General features: G+C 34.3%; 3 protein-coding genes across 6 annotated transcripts; 1 reads left to right on the top strand and 2 right to left on the bottom strand.

The window, feature by feature from the left end:
* Positions 1 to 1,222: 1,222 nt before the first annotated feature.
* On the bottom strand, positions 1,223 to 6,821 carry LOC18049369 (adenylate kinase, chloroplastic). The gene is made up of 7 exons (XM_006441481.2): positions 6,508 to 6,821; positions 6,333 to 6,428; positions 2,839 to 2,967; positions 2,622 to 2,756; positions 2,354 to 2,500; positions 2,096 to 2,170; positions 1,223 to 1,335 (listed from the first exon to the last, which is right to left on the bottom strand). The coding sequence occupies exons 1-7, from the start codon at positions 6,730 to 6,732 to the stop codon at positions 1,231 to 1,233; spliced, it is 912 nt and encodes a 303-aa protein (XP_006441544.1). The 5' UTR covers positions 6,733 to 6,821; the 3' UTR covers positions 1,223 to 1,230.
* Positions 6,822 to 7,573: 752 nt separating this feature from the next.
* On the bottom strand, positions 7,574 to 11,313 carry LOC18049368 (pre-mRNA-processing factor 17). 4 transcript variants are annotated; one of them, XR_002906529.1, is made up of 4 exons: positions 10,997 to 11,313; positions 8,904 to 10,682; positions 8,123 to 8,297; positions 7,574 to 7,955 (listed from the first exon to the last, which is right to left on the bottom strand). XR_002906529.1 is itself a non-coding variant. In XM_024188926.1 (2 exons), the coding sequence occupies exon 2, from the start codon at positions 10,667 to 10,669 to the stop codon at positions 8,900 to 8,902; it is 1,770 nt and encodes a 589-aa protein (XP_024044694.1). In that variant the 5' UTR covers positions 10,670 to 10,682; positions 11,039 to 11,313. The 4 variants fall into 4 exon arrangements, 1 of the variants encoding a protein (XP_024044694.1); XR_002906528.1 differs by having other exon boundaries at positions 11,035 to 11,313; XR_002906527.1 differs by having other exon boundaries at positions 11,039 to 11,313.
* A 1,626-nt stretch (positions 11,314 to 12,939) lies between these two features.
* LOC18049367 (amino acid permease 8) lies at positions 12,940 to 17,055 on the top strand. Its single transcript, XM_024187719.1, has 6 exons — positions 12,940 to 12,973; positions 13,455 to 13,688; positions 14,583 to 14,676; positions 14,984 to 15,341; positions 15,440 to 15,661; positions 16,624 to 17,055. The coding sequence occupies exons 1-6, from the start codon at positions 12,940 to 12,942 to the stop codon at positions 17,053 to 17,055; spliced, it is 1,374 nt and encodes a 457-aa protein (XP_024043487.1).
* Positions 17,056 to 18,248: the final 1,193 nt, after the last annotated feature.

Here is an 18,248-nt window from a genome sequence, read left to right as displayed (position 1 = left end):
TCTGACAAAAAAAAAAGCTTAATGACATAAGTTGATTGGAAGGTCTCGTTAAACCTGTTCCACTCAAATTTCCCTCCTAGTTAAGTGGTCTGTAAGATCTCTTCAGCCTACCTCTTCCCTACAGTGAGGGGACGTAAAGGCATGTGTTAACACTTTTTCTCCATAAGTATAATCTTTTTCTTTTATTAAAAAAAAAAAAATTATAGACAAAGTCAAGGTATCCTTGAAAATTCAGCTTAGAACTGTTAGGGTCAAACGAAAAGAAACTTTGAAAATGAAAAATCAGCGTATTGAAGGAACCTTCCAACAAATTATTTATAGGAAAGTGAAACCGCAACCTGCTTCCTTGGCCAATTTTCTTGCAGAAAATCAGAAATGTCAAATATCAATTTATAATAATTTGAACCAATTGGATCATTGTTTGATGATCAAGGAAACAGAAAATCTGATAAAGAAACTTCAATCAACCACAATAATTTACTAATTTGAAATTTTGAAGAAACATATATGATTTCATTACTTTGAAAAAGTCTAAGATTCTTTCCAATTCCAACCATTCCATATCTTTTGTATCGTTGTGAACTGAAAAAGACTTTGAAAAGAACATATTTGGCGAGTCAAAGAAGGCTTGGTGGGAAGTTTGATAAATGATTGGGGTAGGAAAGAGAAATTTTGCCATAAAATTTTGTGAGTCAGAAACATACCGATATTATACCTACTAGATCTGTATTCGTCGTCACTGCTTTCATATTTTTCATATTTTTGTTAGATGCAAAGAGGTCAAGATTAAATGACACTGTTTTTCAATACCAATAGGTTTACCTACCCCACCCCATATAATTTTTATATATATATATATATGTCCAAATGCACCTATTGTGAATCAATTTAGAATAGTTTTTGATTAATTTCAATGTAAACAGCAAGAAAATTCTAGCAATCTATGGGAACTCAACATAACATGTGGGTGATAAAAAATAATCAAATTCAAATCAATTGTATACTTCCACTATGAATAATTAAGAGAATTTACACTCAACAAATAGTTTTGAATCATCATTTGACATGGTTTGTATCGGTGGGTAATTAAAATTTTCATTTTTCTTAAATTGATCTACTTGTTGCTCAGCCTGGACTAAACCCGAGTATAAGAGAACAGTATGACGATTATTCAGAGTTGCAAGTAATTGCAAAAGAAACCTTTTTCTTTTACCTATTCATATTCGACTTCTATGCCGCCAAAGATCCCAATGCACTCTTCCTTTGCTCCAGTAAATTTGTCAAAGCAACATCAATTTGAGCGAAAACATCCTCCTTGTTAATACTTCCATTAACCTGAATAGAAATAAAAGTCCTCCAACTTCAGTATGACATTGAAATAACTATGCTAACCACATAACTAACCCCATTATGTCGGCAAAGATCTTTTCTTTTCTATTGTACTCAGGCAGAAAGTAATCACTTGCTAATAATCAGATTCTTGCCATGTATAAGTGATTATATAACATAATAAAGCAACTATAGCTCGAACAGATGCATCTTATCATAGGTCACTGTACTGTAAACGATAATTCTGTTTCAAGCGTTCTACTCGGTTTTCAAACATGACATATAGATGGACCTTGAAACTCAATAGTGCTATCTTGACCACATAGCCTAGAAAACCAATTTAGTGGATTTACCTTAAAATAAGTTTGCTTGTCCTAAAATCCAGTTAACATTCAACTTGTTCAACTTTTTGTTCCCTGTATTTTCCAAAGTCATTTTGCTAATTTTGCTTGTCAATATCATAAACTTCTAGTGGCCACTTCACCATGAGCATCCCCATTTGCAGCAGATACATACAAGGCAGTGCCATGTGCACAATAACAAGGACTCAAAATGGAAGAGTAGTTGTAGGTCACACAGATTGCCTAAAAGCCAGTTATGATTCATACAACAATTTCTGAAGCCACTAATAGTTCTCCAATGGATCTTTTGATGCAGCATATGCAGTATAAATTCATTAAGTAGCTTCCCTAAGTCAAACAGAGATGTACACAGATATTTATAAATGTAAATGGAAACAGAAAGATAGAGAGATCATATCACATACCTCGACTGTCACGTCTTCATACAATGAAAGTACTGCCTCCACATTATGATGATGAGTCTTCAAACGCAACTTCACCTATAGAGAGCCAAATTTTAAACATAAGAAAGTTTTTCCTTGAATTATCTCAATTAATTGCCAGGAGCGACCATAAAGGAGGAGAGCCACTATTTAGGAAGAAGCAAAAGAGACCAAAGAGTACACAGACTCTTTTTACTGAGTCAAAAGTTTTAAAACTATAAGGAATAGGCAGGGTCATACCTTCTCTTCTGTATCATCAAAACGTTTGGTCAGCCTAGCAGCTATTTCATCAGTTTCTGGTGGAGAGTACTTCACGTGGTATATTTTCCCAGTTACAGGATCCAACCTACGACCCACTACTCTCTCAACAAGAGTATCTTCTGGGACCTGCACACATGGTTGGACAAAGCTTAATTAGAAACTGACCAAAAGAATTGTATGCACAATCTAATACTCAGCAAGAAATCATAAAGAAATTATAACATTCAATTATGCAAACAATTCTTACTTCTAATAGAATGAAAAGATCAGGCTGGAAACCATATTTTTTCAGAGCAGTTGCCTGAGATAAGCTTCTAGGATATCCATCCAAAAGCCAGCCATTTTCTTGAGAATCTGGCTGTGAAAGACGCTCCTTCACCATCTATTACAACAAAACCAAGGAATCAACAGAGAGAATGGCTTTTATGTCAGCTTTTAGGTCAATTTTCATAGACAACCCGTACCGTGACAACAATTTCGTCAGGTACCAACTGTCCTTTCTCCATGTGTTCCTTTGCACGCTTTCCATTTTCACTTCCAGCAGCAATTTCAGCCCTTAGTAAATCTCCAGCCGCAATATGCACCAAGCCATACTGCATATACGAGGATGACTTCATTCAATCTTCTTTTCTTTCAGCAGCTAGAGTATAAGAGATTCATGCAGCAAGACTGGTAACTCATACAAACAATGGCATGCAGCTATTTCGACAAGGAAATCAATCACCTAAAGAGGAGGACAGCATAGTATGAATAAATGTCAGTGACACAGTGCCGTCCGAGAACTGACTAATGGGAGCCATATCATATTAAGTGATTTTGTTCTTCATGAACCATCAACACTGCATTTGTTTGGTGGAGAAGATGTAGGAAAAGTTTTTATAATTTAATATAGAGAATAGTTTATGGAAAACTCCTCTGTAGAGCCAGCAGTGGTTCCTCAGTAAACTATGCAATAGTTATTTGTCAGTAAAACTCTGACGAATGCTTTTATCTTATATTCACAAACACATTTCCCATCAAATAATTATGCCCTTAATGTTAATACAAAATTGAGAAAATGTATGATTACTTTTCCTGTGATCCATCATTATGCTATTTGTTATGTGGATACATTTCTGTGCAACCATAGACAGACATACTAAATACCAATGATGTGAAAAAAGAAAGAAAATTAACATACAATGCCCACATTCTAAACACCAACGTCCAAAGACATGCTTTCTTCTCACCTTCCAAATGCTCCAAAACTGTTTGAGTGTCATCTATTATATTAAAATGCTAAAGTTTCCTTTCTATCCTCATAGAATGGCCAGCAACTGCCTAAACCTCTCAAAGCTATTAGTTTCAGCCATAAAATTGTTGAAATTCTCCTCTTAGTCTCTTAAAACACTGGGCCCAACAATTCACCTCTCAGACCTGTCGAAATCATTCAGGATATAACAAATAATTTCGGCTATCTAATATATTTGTGCCAAGAAAAGAGAACAAGAAACAAATTCCTAAATCACAAGAAATAAAGGTGAGGTTGGTATAAGAAAAACCATCTAAGATAGTTTATTTACGATTCTAAAGTGACTCATTACAAGCAAGTTCACCTACACAGGGCAACACACAATCTACATGTAATGAATGAAACACTTTGATGATGTAACACGAGCGGACTATAAACTGCTACTGGGCAGAATGTAACACTTTGATGATGTACATAGCATGCATTGCGGCACATATATTTTTCAAATTCGAAATTACATCATTAAATTAAAACTATCAATCAGGAAATTTTGTCAAAACAGAGAGAGAGTCAAACATAAGCAAATTAACTGTAAGTAACTGAATTTAACAGCCAGTAGACCGCTAATAACTATCAAAATCGGGAAACAATGGACTAACAACAGAGTGTATACTTAAGAACCCCAACTACACGAAACAGAGTAAACAACTTCTGGATTATATGCTAATTACGCCTTTCTGGATATCACCTGAAAAAGGATGCACGAAGCAGCAAATGGACCACTAATAACCATGAACTCATCAATGACTGGTCAGCAGTCTATCATGTGAGTGAATGACAGAAATCTAGCACATAATTCATCAAATACAAAAAGATGCCACCTTTTGAAGCTAATTGGAAAAAAAAAAGTGATTAAAGAGGAATTTTCAGCAATGAAACATAGAAGTATAACAAAAATAAGGTTAGCTGGATGTAGGATTATCCCTGAGGACTACGGCTTGAAGCTCTTTGGCCCAGTGCACATAATTTGTCCTACTAAATAAAAGCTTAAAGAAACTAGCAGTGCTACAAGTCTTGAAACCTTTCCTCAGAAATCACAATCACTCCTTACATATCTTCTAGTTGCCATAAGATAGAAGGATCTTGTAGATTGATTTCAGTGAGATTAGCAATGACTTCCCAATACTTTGAGGTAATGCAAAAGAGAGGGCTAAACACCACAAGATATCACGTAGCACCAATCTTAAGATGACTAGATAACTAATTTCCACAGAAGGATATCTTTTAGTTCAATATTCCAGAAAATTGGCAAATGTTAGACACATGTTATAATGACAATACAAAAGGTCGGTATCGTTGAGAATGTGGAGAAACAAGTCTCATTCCCACCCTGCTTTGGAGAAGTAAATTTGATTCTATATTCTTGCTTTGGAGAAACACATGGGTGGATATTCAGTCATTTCAAAACACTCCTTTAGATATCCATGTTCTTCTACAAAGCAAGGGTATCAAATGGACTTGCTTCTTCAAATTCTCAACAACGTTGGTTATTTATACTGCCATTATGACATGTTAATGACACTTGTCAACTTGTTAAAGAACATGGATCATTGTAAATAGGCCATGACAATATATTTTTCAATCTTTTCCTGCACTTCTCCAAATTATATAATTTTCATAATTATTTGGTCACTGTTTCTTTAGACCTCTAGCATGTATACATGCACATACATATATTTGTTCAGTTCAGTTGTTTTCCATTCACATGGAAAGTCTGTCGTCTTCATACAAAAGTCTCTGTTTATAATAATAAAGCTTTCCACTTGCCAAAAGCTATGCTAAATATTAGGACACTTGACAACAATGAATAACTTGTATTGCCAGCTATGAAGACAACTGGCATTAGTAAAAATGCATGGGTATGAATTGTCACTAATAGTTGGAGATCCAACACCACTTTATGATTCATTAAAGAATTGTATTTTTTTTTGTAGGTTTTAATCTTACTGAGTTTTTTTCTCCCCCCACAAAGGTCAAACACAATTATCTTAAAGTGGTCAATATCCAAGAAGAAGTGATATGAATAATTAGACCACCATCAACCCAACTGCACTTAGCCACATCTTATGCTCATACATTTTTTTAAGATAGCCACATATTATGCCCATGAATTTTTTACGAGTGAAACTAGTGTTAATATGTGGCAATGTCTGAGTTCTCTATTGTTGACAAGTTTTGTCAAAATGATTTATTATTATTATTATTAAAAATAAGAGTCCTGCAAAAGGAATAGTAAACAACAGATTGAAGAAATTGTTATGGATGTTAACAGGAAGCAACAGATAATTTAAGAAAATAATAGAAATTATTTTGTATATTTTCTTCTCAACAAGACACATAGCAGCAACTGGGTTGCATTTTAGCTGGTCTCGTGCTAAAAACATGTGCATGGGAATTGTAAGTTACAAACAGAATTCGAAACCAATAAAAGAGCTCTGTCTAGAGTCTAGTCTAATATCATTCAGCCCCTGTGTTTTGCATCATTTCTATTACAGACTTCCTTAATTACTTTAGTTCTCTTATCAATCCATCTGAAATTCACAGCAAAAAAATATAACTTCTCTTCTCCTATCCCTATTTCTCAATCCTATGAAACTCTAATAAAATGAGCATAAAATGATGAACTGCAAACTGACAGCAAGCTAAAGATAAAATAAATAAACTTACTTTCTCTTTGATGAGCTCACATTGAGTACCTTTACCAGAAGCAGGAGCTCCAGATATCATAATCTTCAAAGGCTCCACTGTTGCTGATGCCAACACCTATTCATTCGTTCCACAACAAAATCAACAACTATTCACTTAACCCAATAAAGAAACCTTCACAAATTCAAAACCCCACCTGGAAATTCGCGGCGTTGGGCGACTGCGACGACCTCCGGTGGCGGCAGCGAAGTGGGTTTCCGTCATATCGGAGGGAGAGGCCGTGATTGGTCGGAGTAAATGGTAGCTGCGAAGGGAGAATGTGTTTGGAGTTGATTGAAGAAGAGGGAGAAGTAGAGAAAGAGTTGGTTTTCACAGTCATTGGCAAATTTACGGTGCTGCTGCTGCTAATCATAGTCGCCATTTCGCCAGCACAATTTCTCTCTCTCCCAGATTTTTCTTTGCGCTGTGTTTGGTATATATTTATGCTCTTCTGTCTTTTTTTTTTTTTAAAAATAATGATAATAATAAATAAATAAAATTAGTAAATAAGGGTTGAAAGCACATGCAATTCCTTAGCTTAAAATCCCTTAAAGTTGAGCATATTCTGGTATTAATATTAAAGTCAAAGGTTTGAGTCCATTTTATTTTATTATGAGAGCAATTAAAATATTTTTTTAATGACTAGTAATTTATTATAAGTATTATTTAATTTAATTGAGATCACAAAATTTCTTGAAACTCAGTTTTAATTTTTTTTTAATATTACCAGAACTCAAAAGGAGAATCCCCGCACATGAAACCAGCAATTGCAAGCAAACCTATGTTGACTAATTGAAGAGGGCAGTTGCCATCCTTCCGCGGACAAAAAGGAATTTCATAATTCAGATCAGCCGCCAAAATTAACCTCTACACTTTTTCTGTTAGTTTTTAACAATATGCCTTTTTGGACTTTGGGAATTTTTCATGCTACTCCTTAATCTTTCCTCAAATTATCTTTGCTGCATTTGAATCCCTGTGATTTGACAGAATAATCAGAAAAGGAACCTCTCTTTCACTTCATGGGACCTTTAAGGTGACGATACCTTTTTACCAACCGTTGTTTACACCCCATGGTTTTACTTCTTCGAGTTTGAACTGCACTTCCCGGTTTGGAGATTTTTAACTCTTTGTTCTGGACCTTTTTAGCTTCTAATAACAAATCTTATGATGGTTGTGTTCTCATGAACTGAAAGGAAAGCATTTTTAACATCGTATATTTATTGAACTTCAAGTTATAAAATTCCATAATTACAAGTTAAATTATAAGCATTCGATTGCAGCTGAAACTGGCTGGGGTTAAAACGAGCGCTGGAAGATGAAAATGAAGCCGATGGATGATGCATTATAGAAGCAACTAACAGCAGTTTCAAACAAAACTTAATTCCATGGAAGCTCAGAGTCCAAGCTCAGTGTCCCCGTACCACTCATGCATACATGCTTTTTAGTCAGATGATACTATGGACACAACAGTTGCAGATGAAAGAAGCTTATTTCTGTCTCTTTAGTGTCATCAGATGCTGTGAGAATGTCTTTCAAGGATATACAGTGCCCTGATCGAATTCAACACGTTCACTGGAAACATTTTCTTGAAATCCTTGTTCAAACCTACAAAATATATATAATTTATAATTCTTAAAACTGAGTAGTCATGTCCTTAAAAGAAAAATCCCAGGAAAGAACTGAATGCAAGCTCACAACAGCATAACAAAGCAATGCACATCTACTGAAAATTGCATGTGTAGGTGTAGCAATGCTATATTAAATGACAATACCTTCCAATTCATCAGCACAACTGCAATGTGCCCATATGTTGTCCTCATCCCATATATAGGTCGCAGCCACCGCCTCAAAGCTTAGCCAGGTCCAATTTGACTCCTGTAGTCTCCCAGTTAGGTATGTCTCACCAGATTGGTCCATGCCATCCGAAGCAAATGAAAAAGCTAGTCCCTGCAAGCCAGATATATTACAAAGGTCAGTCCCATTGTTAAACATAATGCATAAACCCAAACAACAATCTAGCTTTCAGTGGCAACTTTTCCTAGGTTCTAAAAATAAATAGAACAAGATATAAGACAAAATTATCCCACTGTGTTCTGTACATGGGCATCAAATTCATCATTTAAATGGATGAATTGTAGATATGGGCATCGATATATATCAAACAAGTGAAATGGTGCAAATTTAGTTAATATAAACCTTCATATGGTATGTGAGGCGAAGGCAATTGGAAACCAATTTTCACGTGAAAATAGATCCATCGTAAAACTAAAAAAATTCATATACTCATCTGTGCCCAAAGTGCAACAGTGACATGCAAGCAACAGTATTTTTAAGCACAAGTTTCACATATAATATAGCCAACTATCAATTCAAGTGTATATTGATTGATCTAAGTGTGCAAGCAACAGAAACTTTAGGCACAAGTTTGCATAATAGACCCTACTAAGTAATGCCAGCGCATCACAAGTTCATTATACACAGATAATGACAGAACATGCATGGTAAGGTCATTAAACTTTTGAAAGTACATAAACCTGTTGAGAAATTACTTACCAGTACTTAATCAAGCCATCCCAACCACATGTTGCAACTTTACTTTGTTCCAGTGGATGCCACTCACACCCAATGCAAACCCCTTCATGACACTTGAGGGTCCTGAAAACTTTGCAGCTCTTCCAGTCCCAAAACCAGCACTTACCCTCACCATCTCCTGACATGACAAACCGTCCATCTGGTGAGAAATTGACTTGGCAAGCATATCCAGCCACAATGTGCCCAGCAAACCTCTTTTTCTTATTCAGCTGGAATCTCTCCCTTGTGCTATAAATAAGAATCTGATTATCCAAACTCTGCGCAGCAAGCCAATTGGTATTTGGATGAAGTGAAATTGACGGCATTGAGTGCATGTGAGGTTCACTAATATACTTTATGACCACCGGAATCCCAAATTCCCATACCCGAAGAGACTTGTCATCACTTGAAGTAACAAATCTCCTGTTACTGTCCACAAACGTAATTGTATTCACTGCTCCCAAATGTTGATCGTACTCTTGAGTAATTTCTTTTGTGTTCATATCCCATTGAACAATCTTCTTATCACTCATACCTGCCAATAAAATATTTTGCTTATCGTTGTCTGGATTAAGCTTGACTGCATATGGAATCTTCCCAGTCGAGAAAGTCCTTATAACTTGCCCAGTTTCTGTATCCCAGTACTTAATGTTCTTATCATAGCTGGCAGTCAAAAATTTAGTCCCATCATTACAAAATGAAATATCACGAACTGCCTTTGAATGACCCATGTAAGTCCTCATACACTTGCCTGAATTGACCACATCCCAAATCTTCACCTTAGTATCCATCCCAGCAGAGAGAATCAAATGTCCATATTTGGGGAAGAACCGAATTGCTGAAACACCCTTTGTATGCCCACTCCAAGTATGGACCAACCTCTTTGGAATATAACAATGATCATTAGCTGCTTTAGCATCTTTGGGAGGAGCAATCCAAGACCTACCCTGATAATCCTTCTCTTCTTTGCCATGAAAAGTACTTTTATCCTCCACATGCTCACCTTTCTCACCGCCAGCATTACCTTTCTCTTCTTTCTTCTTTGCATACTCCTCTGCATACTTCTTTTGCTCTTCACTCAACTCTGTTTGCACCCCCTCCTTTTTACCCGCCCAAGGGCTCTTCCGATTTTTCATCAGCCAAGTGTCAGTTGCAGGATTATTAAACTCCGCAGGATCCACATCTACAGCCGTACCATCAACCTCCTCAGCTTCCTGTTTCTTCTCCAGTTTTCTCTTCTTTTGCTCATTTTGCCGTATATTGTACACCGACACACCATTATTTTTCTCCAAAGCTTCAAAATCACCAACGTAATTGTTGCCAGCGGGGTCAGCTGCATAGCCATACTTGTAGAAGGTATTGTACTGTTCATAAAAAACAAAAGAATCAATGGAGGCATCCTCTACAAAACCAAGCTTGTGATTGCGCATGCCCTGGGCGATTCCATCCTTGGCATAGGGATGGGCTGGACCATATATAGGGGCCCACAGCTGTTCGTAAGTGGGGTTGTAGGCGACAAAGTGTTGGCTGGGGTCAATGGGCCTAGATTGGGTTTGGCGGGCTTGGGCAACAGTTAAAGCCAGCGTGGTATCATCAACATTAGGTGCAGCCGATTTGGATGGAAGGAGGCGTGGTGGTGACGAGTCTGGTGATTCCAATGCTGAAGAATTAAGACTTCCGTCATTCTGGTTTTCAGGTTCATCTAGGTCACCTTCTTTCTCATCCGCATAGTTTTGGAGAAGATCCATGCCAAGTTTTAGGCTAAAATCCCAAACAAACATCCAAAACATAATAAGTTTACCATCCAGCAATCAAATCCAACGCAATATCACAACATCGGCACAATAATTTAAACTAAAAGACGATAAGTTTGCGGCTCAGATCCTAAAGTCTCCACATTATCATTGCTACTTGGTCCATAACATAAATTCATTCAACGAACTTTGAAAGAATCTAATATATCACATAACCCATTTAACTAATTGAAAAAAAAAAACACATGCTCACATAATCAATTCATTCATAACATAAAAACATACAAAAAAAGATAAGAAGGAAAAGATTGCAGCCCGTACATTTATTGAAGTGAATAAGGATAAGAAAGAGAAAGTACCGACCGAGCTCGGAGTCGGCGATGGACGGTAACAGCCGGTGGGCGGCTGGGTGCAGCTAGCAGACGGCGGAGGAGTGGGCAGCAAGATTCGTTTCCCTTTTCAGCTTTCTGTTTTGATTAGATTTAAATTAGGGTTTTGATATTCTTCGTTACCATAGGGTTTGCCGATTGGCGGACAGCAGTACAGGGGACCGGCGTCGAACTTAAAACGGTGCCGTTCAAGAAACTACGAGACGAGAGCTCCAAATCCAATAACGATTGAAAACAGGCCCAAGAGGGCTCCTCGGCTTCCCGGATATAAGAACGCTTGGATGTCGGTTAATCTGGGCCCAAGCAAGAAGTACTAAATACCCCAGATCTATATTTCAATTTTTAAATAACCCTGCACAGAATTAAAGTAAGATAGAAAGAACATTTTTTTTTATATATAATTATTAATAACAGATTATTTGTTAAAGTAATATATAATTACCTTACTCTTAACATATTATCATTGAAACTTTGGAAATGTGGGTAAGTATTTCAAAAGATAATTATTAAGTTATATTATTTATAACTTCAGTTGACTTAAAAATAATTTCTTACGATTCTTTAATTGTTTGATGATAACTAGCAATTAAGTCATCTAAAGAAATAGATTTTGAGTTGTTGCAAATTACAGATGAAATAAATTAGTAAGGCTCGTTTTACAATACCAATATTATCCCATGTTGCATAAATAAGCGAGCTCAAATTGATTTGTATCTAGAAATCAATTTTATAGTGGTAACAAGAAGAGTATGCCCTGAAAACCTTATAATTTGAGTATCTAACTAAAAAATGAGCTAAGCCAACACACATGTATGACGCCCGGTACGAGGGCCTCCCCTTCTTTCACAAACTAGAAAATAGAACCGCGCTTCACGTGGCTTTGAAAAAAAAATTTAGTATTATCATTTTTTCTTACTTTACACTTGATGAAAATGATAAAAAAAATATGAATTGATTATTTTTTAAGATGAGGCAGCCTTATAAAAAAACAAAAAAAACTATTAGTCAACAATACAAATAAAAAAGCAACGCAAGATAAAGAATAAAATGAGATAATATATTATAGAGTGATTTTATTCATTCTAATTGTGTGTGTACAAAACAAAAAGATGAGTTCTCCTTTTATAGTTACATAATCACTCCATAAAATTAATGAAAAATTATGGATCATAATTCATTGTGAGATAGTGGGAGTTATAGGGAAACTAAAGGTTGCTAATGAGAGATAGTGTGGAGACTAAGAGATACATGTTATGAACATTTACATTTATTTTAATAAATTCATAACACTCCCTCTTGCATGTTCATTACAAAGAATATGACTCATTAAAATCTTGTGTAATAACAATCAAATTAATTATGAGAAGTTGAAAAGCCAAATCTAAAAGAAAATTTATCTATTTATTAGATAATAGAGAATATACAAAGATGAGAAATGGTGATGGCACATCACCTCCTCAAGTCCCAACTTTATATATATATAGATAAATATAGATATAGATAGCAATGTGTCAAAAAAATATTTTGGAGGGCCAATTAATTGCCATTTATTAAAAAATCTACATCCATAATTTTTGTCCCTCTCTTACTGAATGTTTTTGCTATATATATCTTTTTTTTCTATTAGAAGCAAGCAAGGATAACATTAGCTAGGTGGTTTCACAGTCTCAAAACACGTGCATGACACGTGGGCCACATGAAATTTCTCACCATTGCATGCTTTCCTATTCGTAACTCTCCCTTTAAAGCTGCCTTTCCTTCTCACTCTAATTAAACGCTCCATTAAATCACTTTCTTCACCATTGTTGCTTCTTTTGATCTCTCTCTCTCTCAAAAATTATTATTATTGTTAATATTATTTTGCAAGTTACTGAAATGGATGCAAGAGATGATGGACGCATTAGGACAGGTTAGCTTTCATTTCAGTCTTAGTATCCATTATTTGTTTTCACTGTTTTTGTACGCTCATCACTACGAAACTGACGAAGCTTTGAAGCAGCAGGCATAATGCTAGCATGTCAATCTGGCATTTGCAGATAATGGAGGGAGAGAGATTCGTATACCTAATCCAATCATATTAAATAAATTGACTACCATATATATTACTTATTAAATATTCTCATCATTTTATAGCAATATTAAATAAGTTTGGGAGATTGTCAGTTTCTCCTTACTTACTTATCTATTTATTTTTTGTTATAAATTCTTGGTGTCAGGAAAATTTTAAAATTTTATGAAAATAATAAAAGAATAAGTGATATATACTGAACCCGATAATTTTCCTGTAAAATTTCATATCATCGGGATACAAAACTCTTAGTAGTACTTAAATTTATAGTTTTCTTTTTCTGATATCTAATTAATTGTTTCATATTTTGATTCATCATCAGGAAGCATGTTGTCCGGAACAGCCCATGCATTTACTGCAATTGTTGGTTCTGGAATTTTGGCATTGCCATGGAGTGTCGCTCAACTGGGTTGGATTCTTGGACTAATTATTTTGGTTGCATTTGCTGCTATTACATATTACACAGCCATTCTTCTCTCTGATTGCTACAGAACTCCTGATCCAATCAATGGAAGCAGAAATTACACTTACATGGATGCTGTGAGAGCACTTTTAGGTATGGCTTTCTTTTTTTTTCCGAAAATGTTATATATGTGTGTGTGTGTGTACACATAGATAGGAGGTTTCCAATCCAGGACCCTAAATTGGAGTAACAATGAGGGAGAGTGGTATGTCCTCCCTTCCACCAGTCTTTTTAATTTGGTGATAAAGATATAAGGGAGAATAACATTTTCATATCTCCTAAGACTTATTTTTACTACTCTTGAGTTTCTGGTAAATTTTGAATATCCTTTTAATCTTTTTTTGTTAAAATAGTAATAAATATTCAAATAAAAATATAAGATTTTAACGAATAAATTTTTTTTTTGATTTTTTTTCTTTTTAAAGGTACAAGGGTGGATGAAGTTTAAATTTTTTTTTATCCCAAACCTAAATTCAAACTCGAATGACCCAGTTAAATAAAATTATTTGAAAAACTCTCTATCAAAAACCACTCGATCGAGCTTAAGGTATTTTCATTGATAAATTAATTATTTAATTAATGCCTCTACAAATTAAAGCTAGTTAATTAATTTATTAAAAAAATCACATTTACTTTTGAATTTTGTTTTTTTGTTTGATTAATCATTTTTAAAATAAAGATGAAATGAGTTATTTAAATTTATTTATGGACCGAAACGGTAAAATTAAATTTTAAGAGGCACTGCAAATGCAATAATAGGTCGGGCGTCAACCTCGAATGCAGCCTTGAGGAAGTTTGGACTTCGGAAGAAGGGAAAAAAAAGTAATAATTAAAAAATGTGTCCCGCTGAGGGACCACGTCGAAAATATTTAGCTAGATCTATTTTATGCTTTTTCTTAAAGAAAATATTTATGTTTTAATTACTCTTAAAATAGGGTGAAAATTATCCTTCAAACTTTGTGTCACATTTAAATTACTGTCATGCAGGCCCAAAAAACGTGGTGGTTTGTGGAGTAATGCAATACTCGTTATTGTGGGGTACAATGATTGGCTACACAATTACCACTGCCATAAGTGTAGCGTAAGCATATTCTACAAAATCTTTTTATTACTATGTCCTAATTTAGGTTCAGTGCTGAGCATTTTATGTGTATATATATATATAATAATCGATTTTAATTGGCAGTTACTGAATTTAATTATTTTGATAGACGAAATTATAAAAAGATAAGCATTTATTAGATTATATTGAATTCAAATTCTCCCTATCAACCACTATTTTTAATGAGTCCATTTTATCATCCCAAATGCTTTTTTTTTCTCTTTACCATTACGCTTTTTTTTTTTCTCTCTCTTTTTCACTCTGTTATTCTTCCTGAATTTAACAGGAATTTGAAGAGATCAACTTGTTACCATAAGAAGGGAGAAAATGCAAAATGCCATGTCTCAGGCAATTTTTATATGTTTACATATGGAGCCATTGAAATTATCCTTTCTCAATGTCCGAATTTAGAGAAAGCAACATTCCTTTCAATAATTGCTGCCGTTACATCACTTGTATATTCATCTATAGCACTTTGTCTATCAATTGCAAAAATTTTTTCTCATCGTAAGTTCAAAGGAAATCTCATGGTGCTGAAAGCGGGCGTCGATGTAGCTTCTTCGAAAAAGATTTGGCATGCCTTCCAAGCTCTTGGAAACATTGCTTTTGCTTATACTTACTCCATGATGCTGCTTGAAATTCAGGTTTTTTGACGAAACCAGAAATTTAGTTTTTCTTTTTCTAATTTTAGTAACAATTATTTATTTTTATATATTTTTTAAATTCGATGTTGATTTAAAAGGATACATTGAAATCACCTCCCCCAGAGAATAAAATGATGAAGAAAGTGAGCTTGTATGCTATTGGGGCGACAGCACTGTTTTATATTTCTCTGGGGTGTATGGGTTATGCCGCCTATGGAACTGAGGCCCCCGGAAATATTCTCACAGGATTTTACAATGTGTTGTGGCTTGTTGATATTGCCAATATTGCTGTGATTATACATTTAATTGGAGCTTATCAGGTAAGCTCTCTCAGCCTCATAACAGTTTGGCTTTGATATCATATAGAAGTTTAAGGGTCTAATTCAATCCAGAAGCTATCTTAGGAGTTGAGAGTTTTTCAAGTCTCATATACTTAATTAAGTTCAGTACTCAGTTACTATGGGATATCTTCTCTAACACAGTGCACTAGAGTCAGGTAATTACATTTATGTCGTATTATATCATTTTCTCATATATGTTTCTTAAAAAATAAATAAACCATATGTTTGTAGGAAAGATACAAGCTTTTCTATAAGACTTATTACACGGGCAATGATTTCATTACTCCTACATGGCTAAATGTAAAGTACTATTGCAGATTATATATTTACATCCGTTCAAATGAAAAATTCAATTTAGAATGTGAACCTTTTGATCCGACAAATTAAGAAAGTGATATAATTTGGGTAAGTAGCTTAATATTTTCAGCATGGGAGCAATGAGGTAAAGACAGGATCAGGGGTCTTCGACCAAATTGGATATCATTTAAAAAAAAAAAATTCTTATAAACAAATAGGTTGTAAATGCAAAATGTTGTCATATCCTAATGATGATATGGTTAATTTCATTTGTGGAGTACATTGATAGGGAAAATATTATCTTTCATAGGCTTATATTTTTAGTTATTGGGCTACCATTATAAACTTGAACTCGCTCTTGGACTGAGTTAGGCCAGTGGACTTTTTATATCTAGTGAAACTCTTACAGGAGTAAATCCTCATTATTTTGCCACGTGAAAATGACAAAAAAAGAGCAGCTTGCATGTAACGGGGTTAATAGGAAAAATTTTCCGAATTGGATGAGAATAGTTACTAGGCTAATAATATAAACTTGCATGAGTCTACTCTCAACAAGCTAGCTTTTGGTTTAGTTTGGGTTGAGATAGACCTGTGGAGTATTCCTATTTCTTTTCATTTATTTTTCCCCTTTTGAACTTTTACAGGTGTTTGCTCAACCAATTTTCGCTATGCATGAAAAATGGCTTGAGTCAAGGTGGCCAACATCATCGTTCAACAATATTTACACCATCAGATTCCCGCTCATAATAAAAAATTTCACCGTTCGATTTACCCTAGCAAGGCTCCTCCTACGCACAGCTTTTGTTATTTTCACAACTGGAGTTGCCATGATGTTCCCATTCTTCAATGCAATTCTTGGCCTTCTTGGCTCCATTTCTTTCTGGCCTTTAACAGTTCACTTGCCGTTGAGGATGTATATTGAGCAAGCAAAGATCAAGAGAGGAAGTTTGAAGTGGTTTATGCTTCAAATTTTGGGGCTGATTTGCTTGGTTGTAACACTTGTTTCTGCTATCGGTTCGATAGCAGATATTTCGGATCTTCTTAAGCATGCGAAGTTGTTGCATATTCAACTCTAAGAATCCTGGTCTATACACTGCCTTCTTTGGATTCTAATCATGCATGTCATTATCATACTTTAGGTTTAAACTTCTTTATAAATTTAAATATTTTATATTTGGAACATTGTTTTTTTTTTCTTGGATGTTTGATTATAAATGGTAAATTATTTATTTTTATATACTAGAAACTGAAAACTTTTTCTTTAACATATATTCTTTCAACTACTACTTGTGTGTATGTGTGTGTGTGTGTGTGTATAGTCGTACACTAATATTTTGTAATTATACTAGTTGAATATTTTAATAAAACAAAAATAATAACTTTAAATAGTTTTTTTGTGAATCTCGATGATACGAGGGAAGCTTATTGAAATAAAAATAAAAAGAGAGGGGCTATTAGTACTTTAATAAATCTTTTCGATGTTTTATTTTGCTAAAATTTTATATTATTAAAATATCTTTAATTTATTTTATCAAAAATGAAAATTTAATATATTTCTTAATAAAATGTGATTTCTCTTACCACCCATAAGCATTGAATATACTCGCAAACGATCTAATAGTTTGTTCTTGATATTCAGTATTTTAACAAATAACACATTCGAAAATCCCAGTTTAGTTATAATCTTAGATTTTTTTTTGAGTAGATATTTAATTTAAAAGGGTGGCAATAAAACTGATTTTTTTTTTTGGTTTGGTTATTAACAAGAAATCGTTGCATTTTCAGCATACAGAAGATGAAATAAGCCAACCAAACAAAATTCATGAATATTTTTTGTTGCGCTGTGGATATAACACCAGCCCACAAGTAGATTTTAATTTTCATATTGAGATGGCAAAGAAAATGAAAGTCATGTAAAAGTAAATTCAGCGCGTCCCCCAAACCCCACCCCCCCCCTAAAAAAAAAGGTAAGAGATATAAAACTTTTATTTATTTATTATTATTTTTGGAAGGTCAGAATTTCTTGTCTTTAGGTGTACTAAATATTTTTATGCGCTTAATAAAGATAATTTATTTGAAAGATTTAAGTAAGGATTTTCTGAAATTTTAGAGAGTATTTAAAGTAAAATCTATCTTTAGAAATTTTAAAGATAAGTATACAAAATAATATAGTGATCAGATTAATTTTCAAAGAGTAAATGGCCCCATCCAAAATAAAATGATAGCTAGTTACAATAGACATAATGAGCCAGCTTAGTTAGACATGCAA

Source organism: Citrus clementina, unplaced genomic scaffold (assembly GCF_000493195.1).
Source record: "Citrus clementina cultivar Clemenules unplaced genomic scaffold, Citrus_clementina_v1.0 scaffold_3, whole genome shotgun sequence".
Taxonomy (NCBI): Eukaryota; Viridiplantae; Streptophyta; class Magnoliopsida; order Sapindales; family Rutaceae; genus Citrus; species Citrus x clementina.
This window is presented reverse-complemented; position numbering and strand designations above follow the sequence as displayed.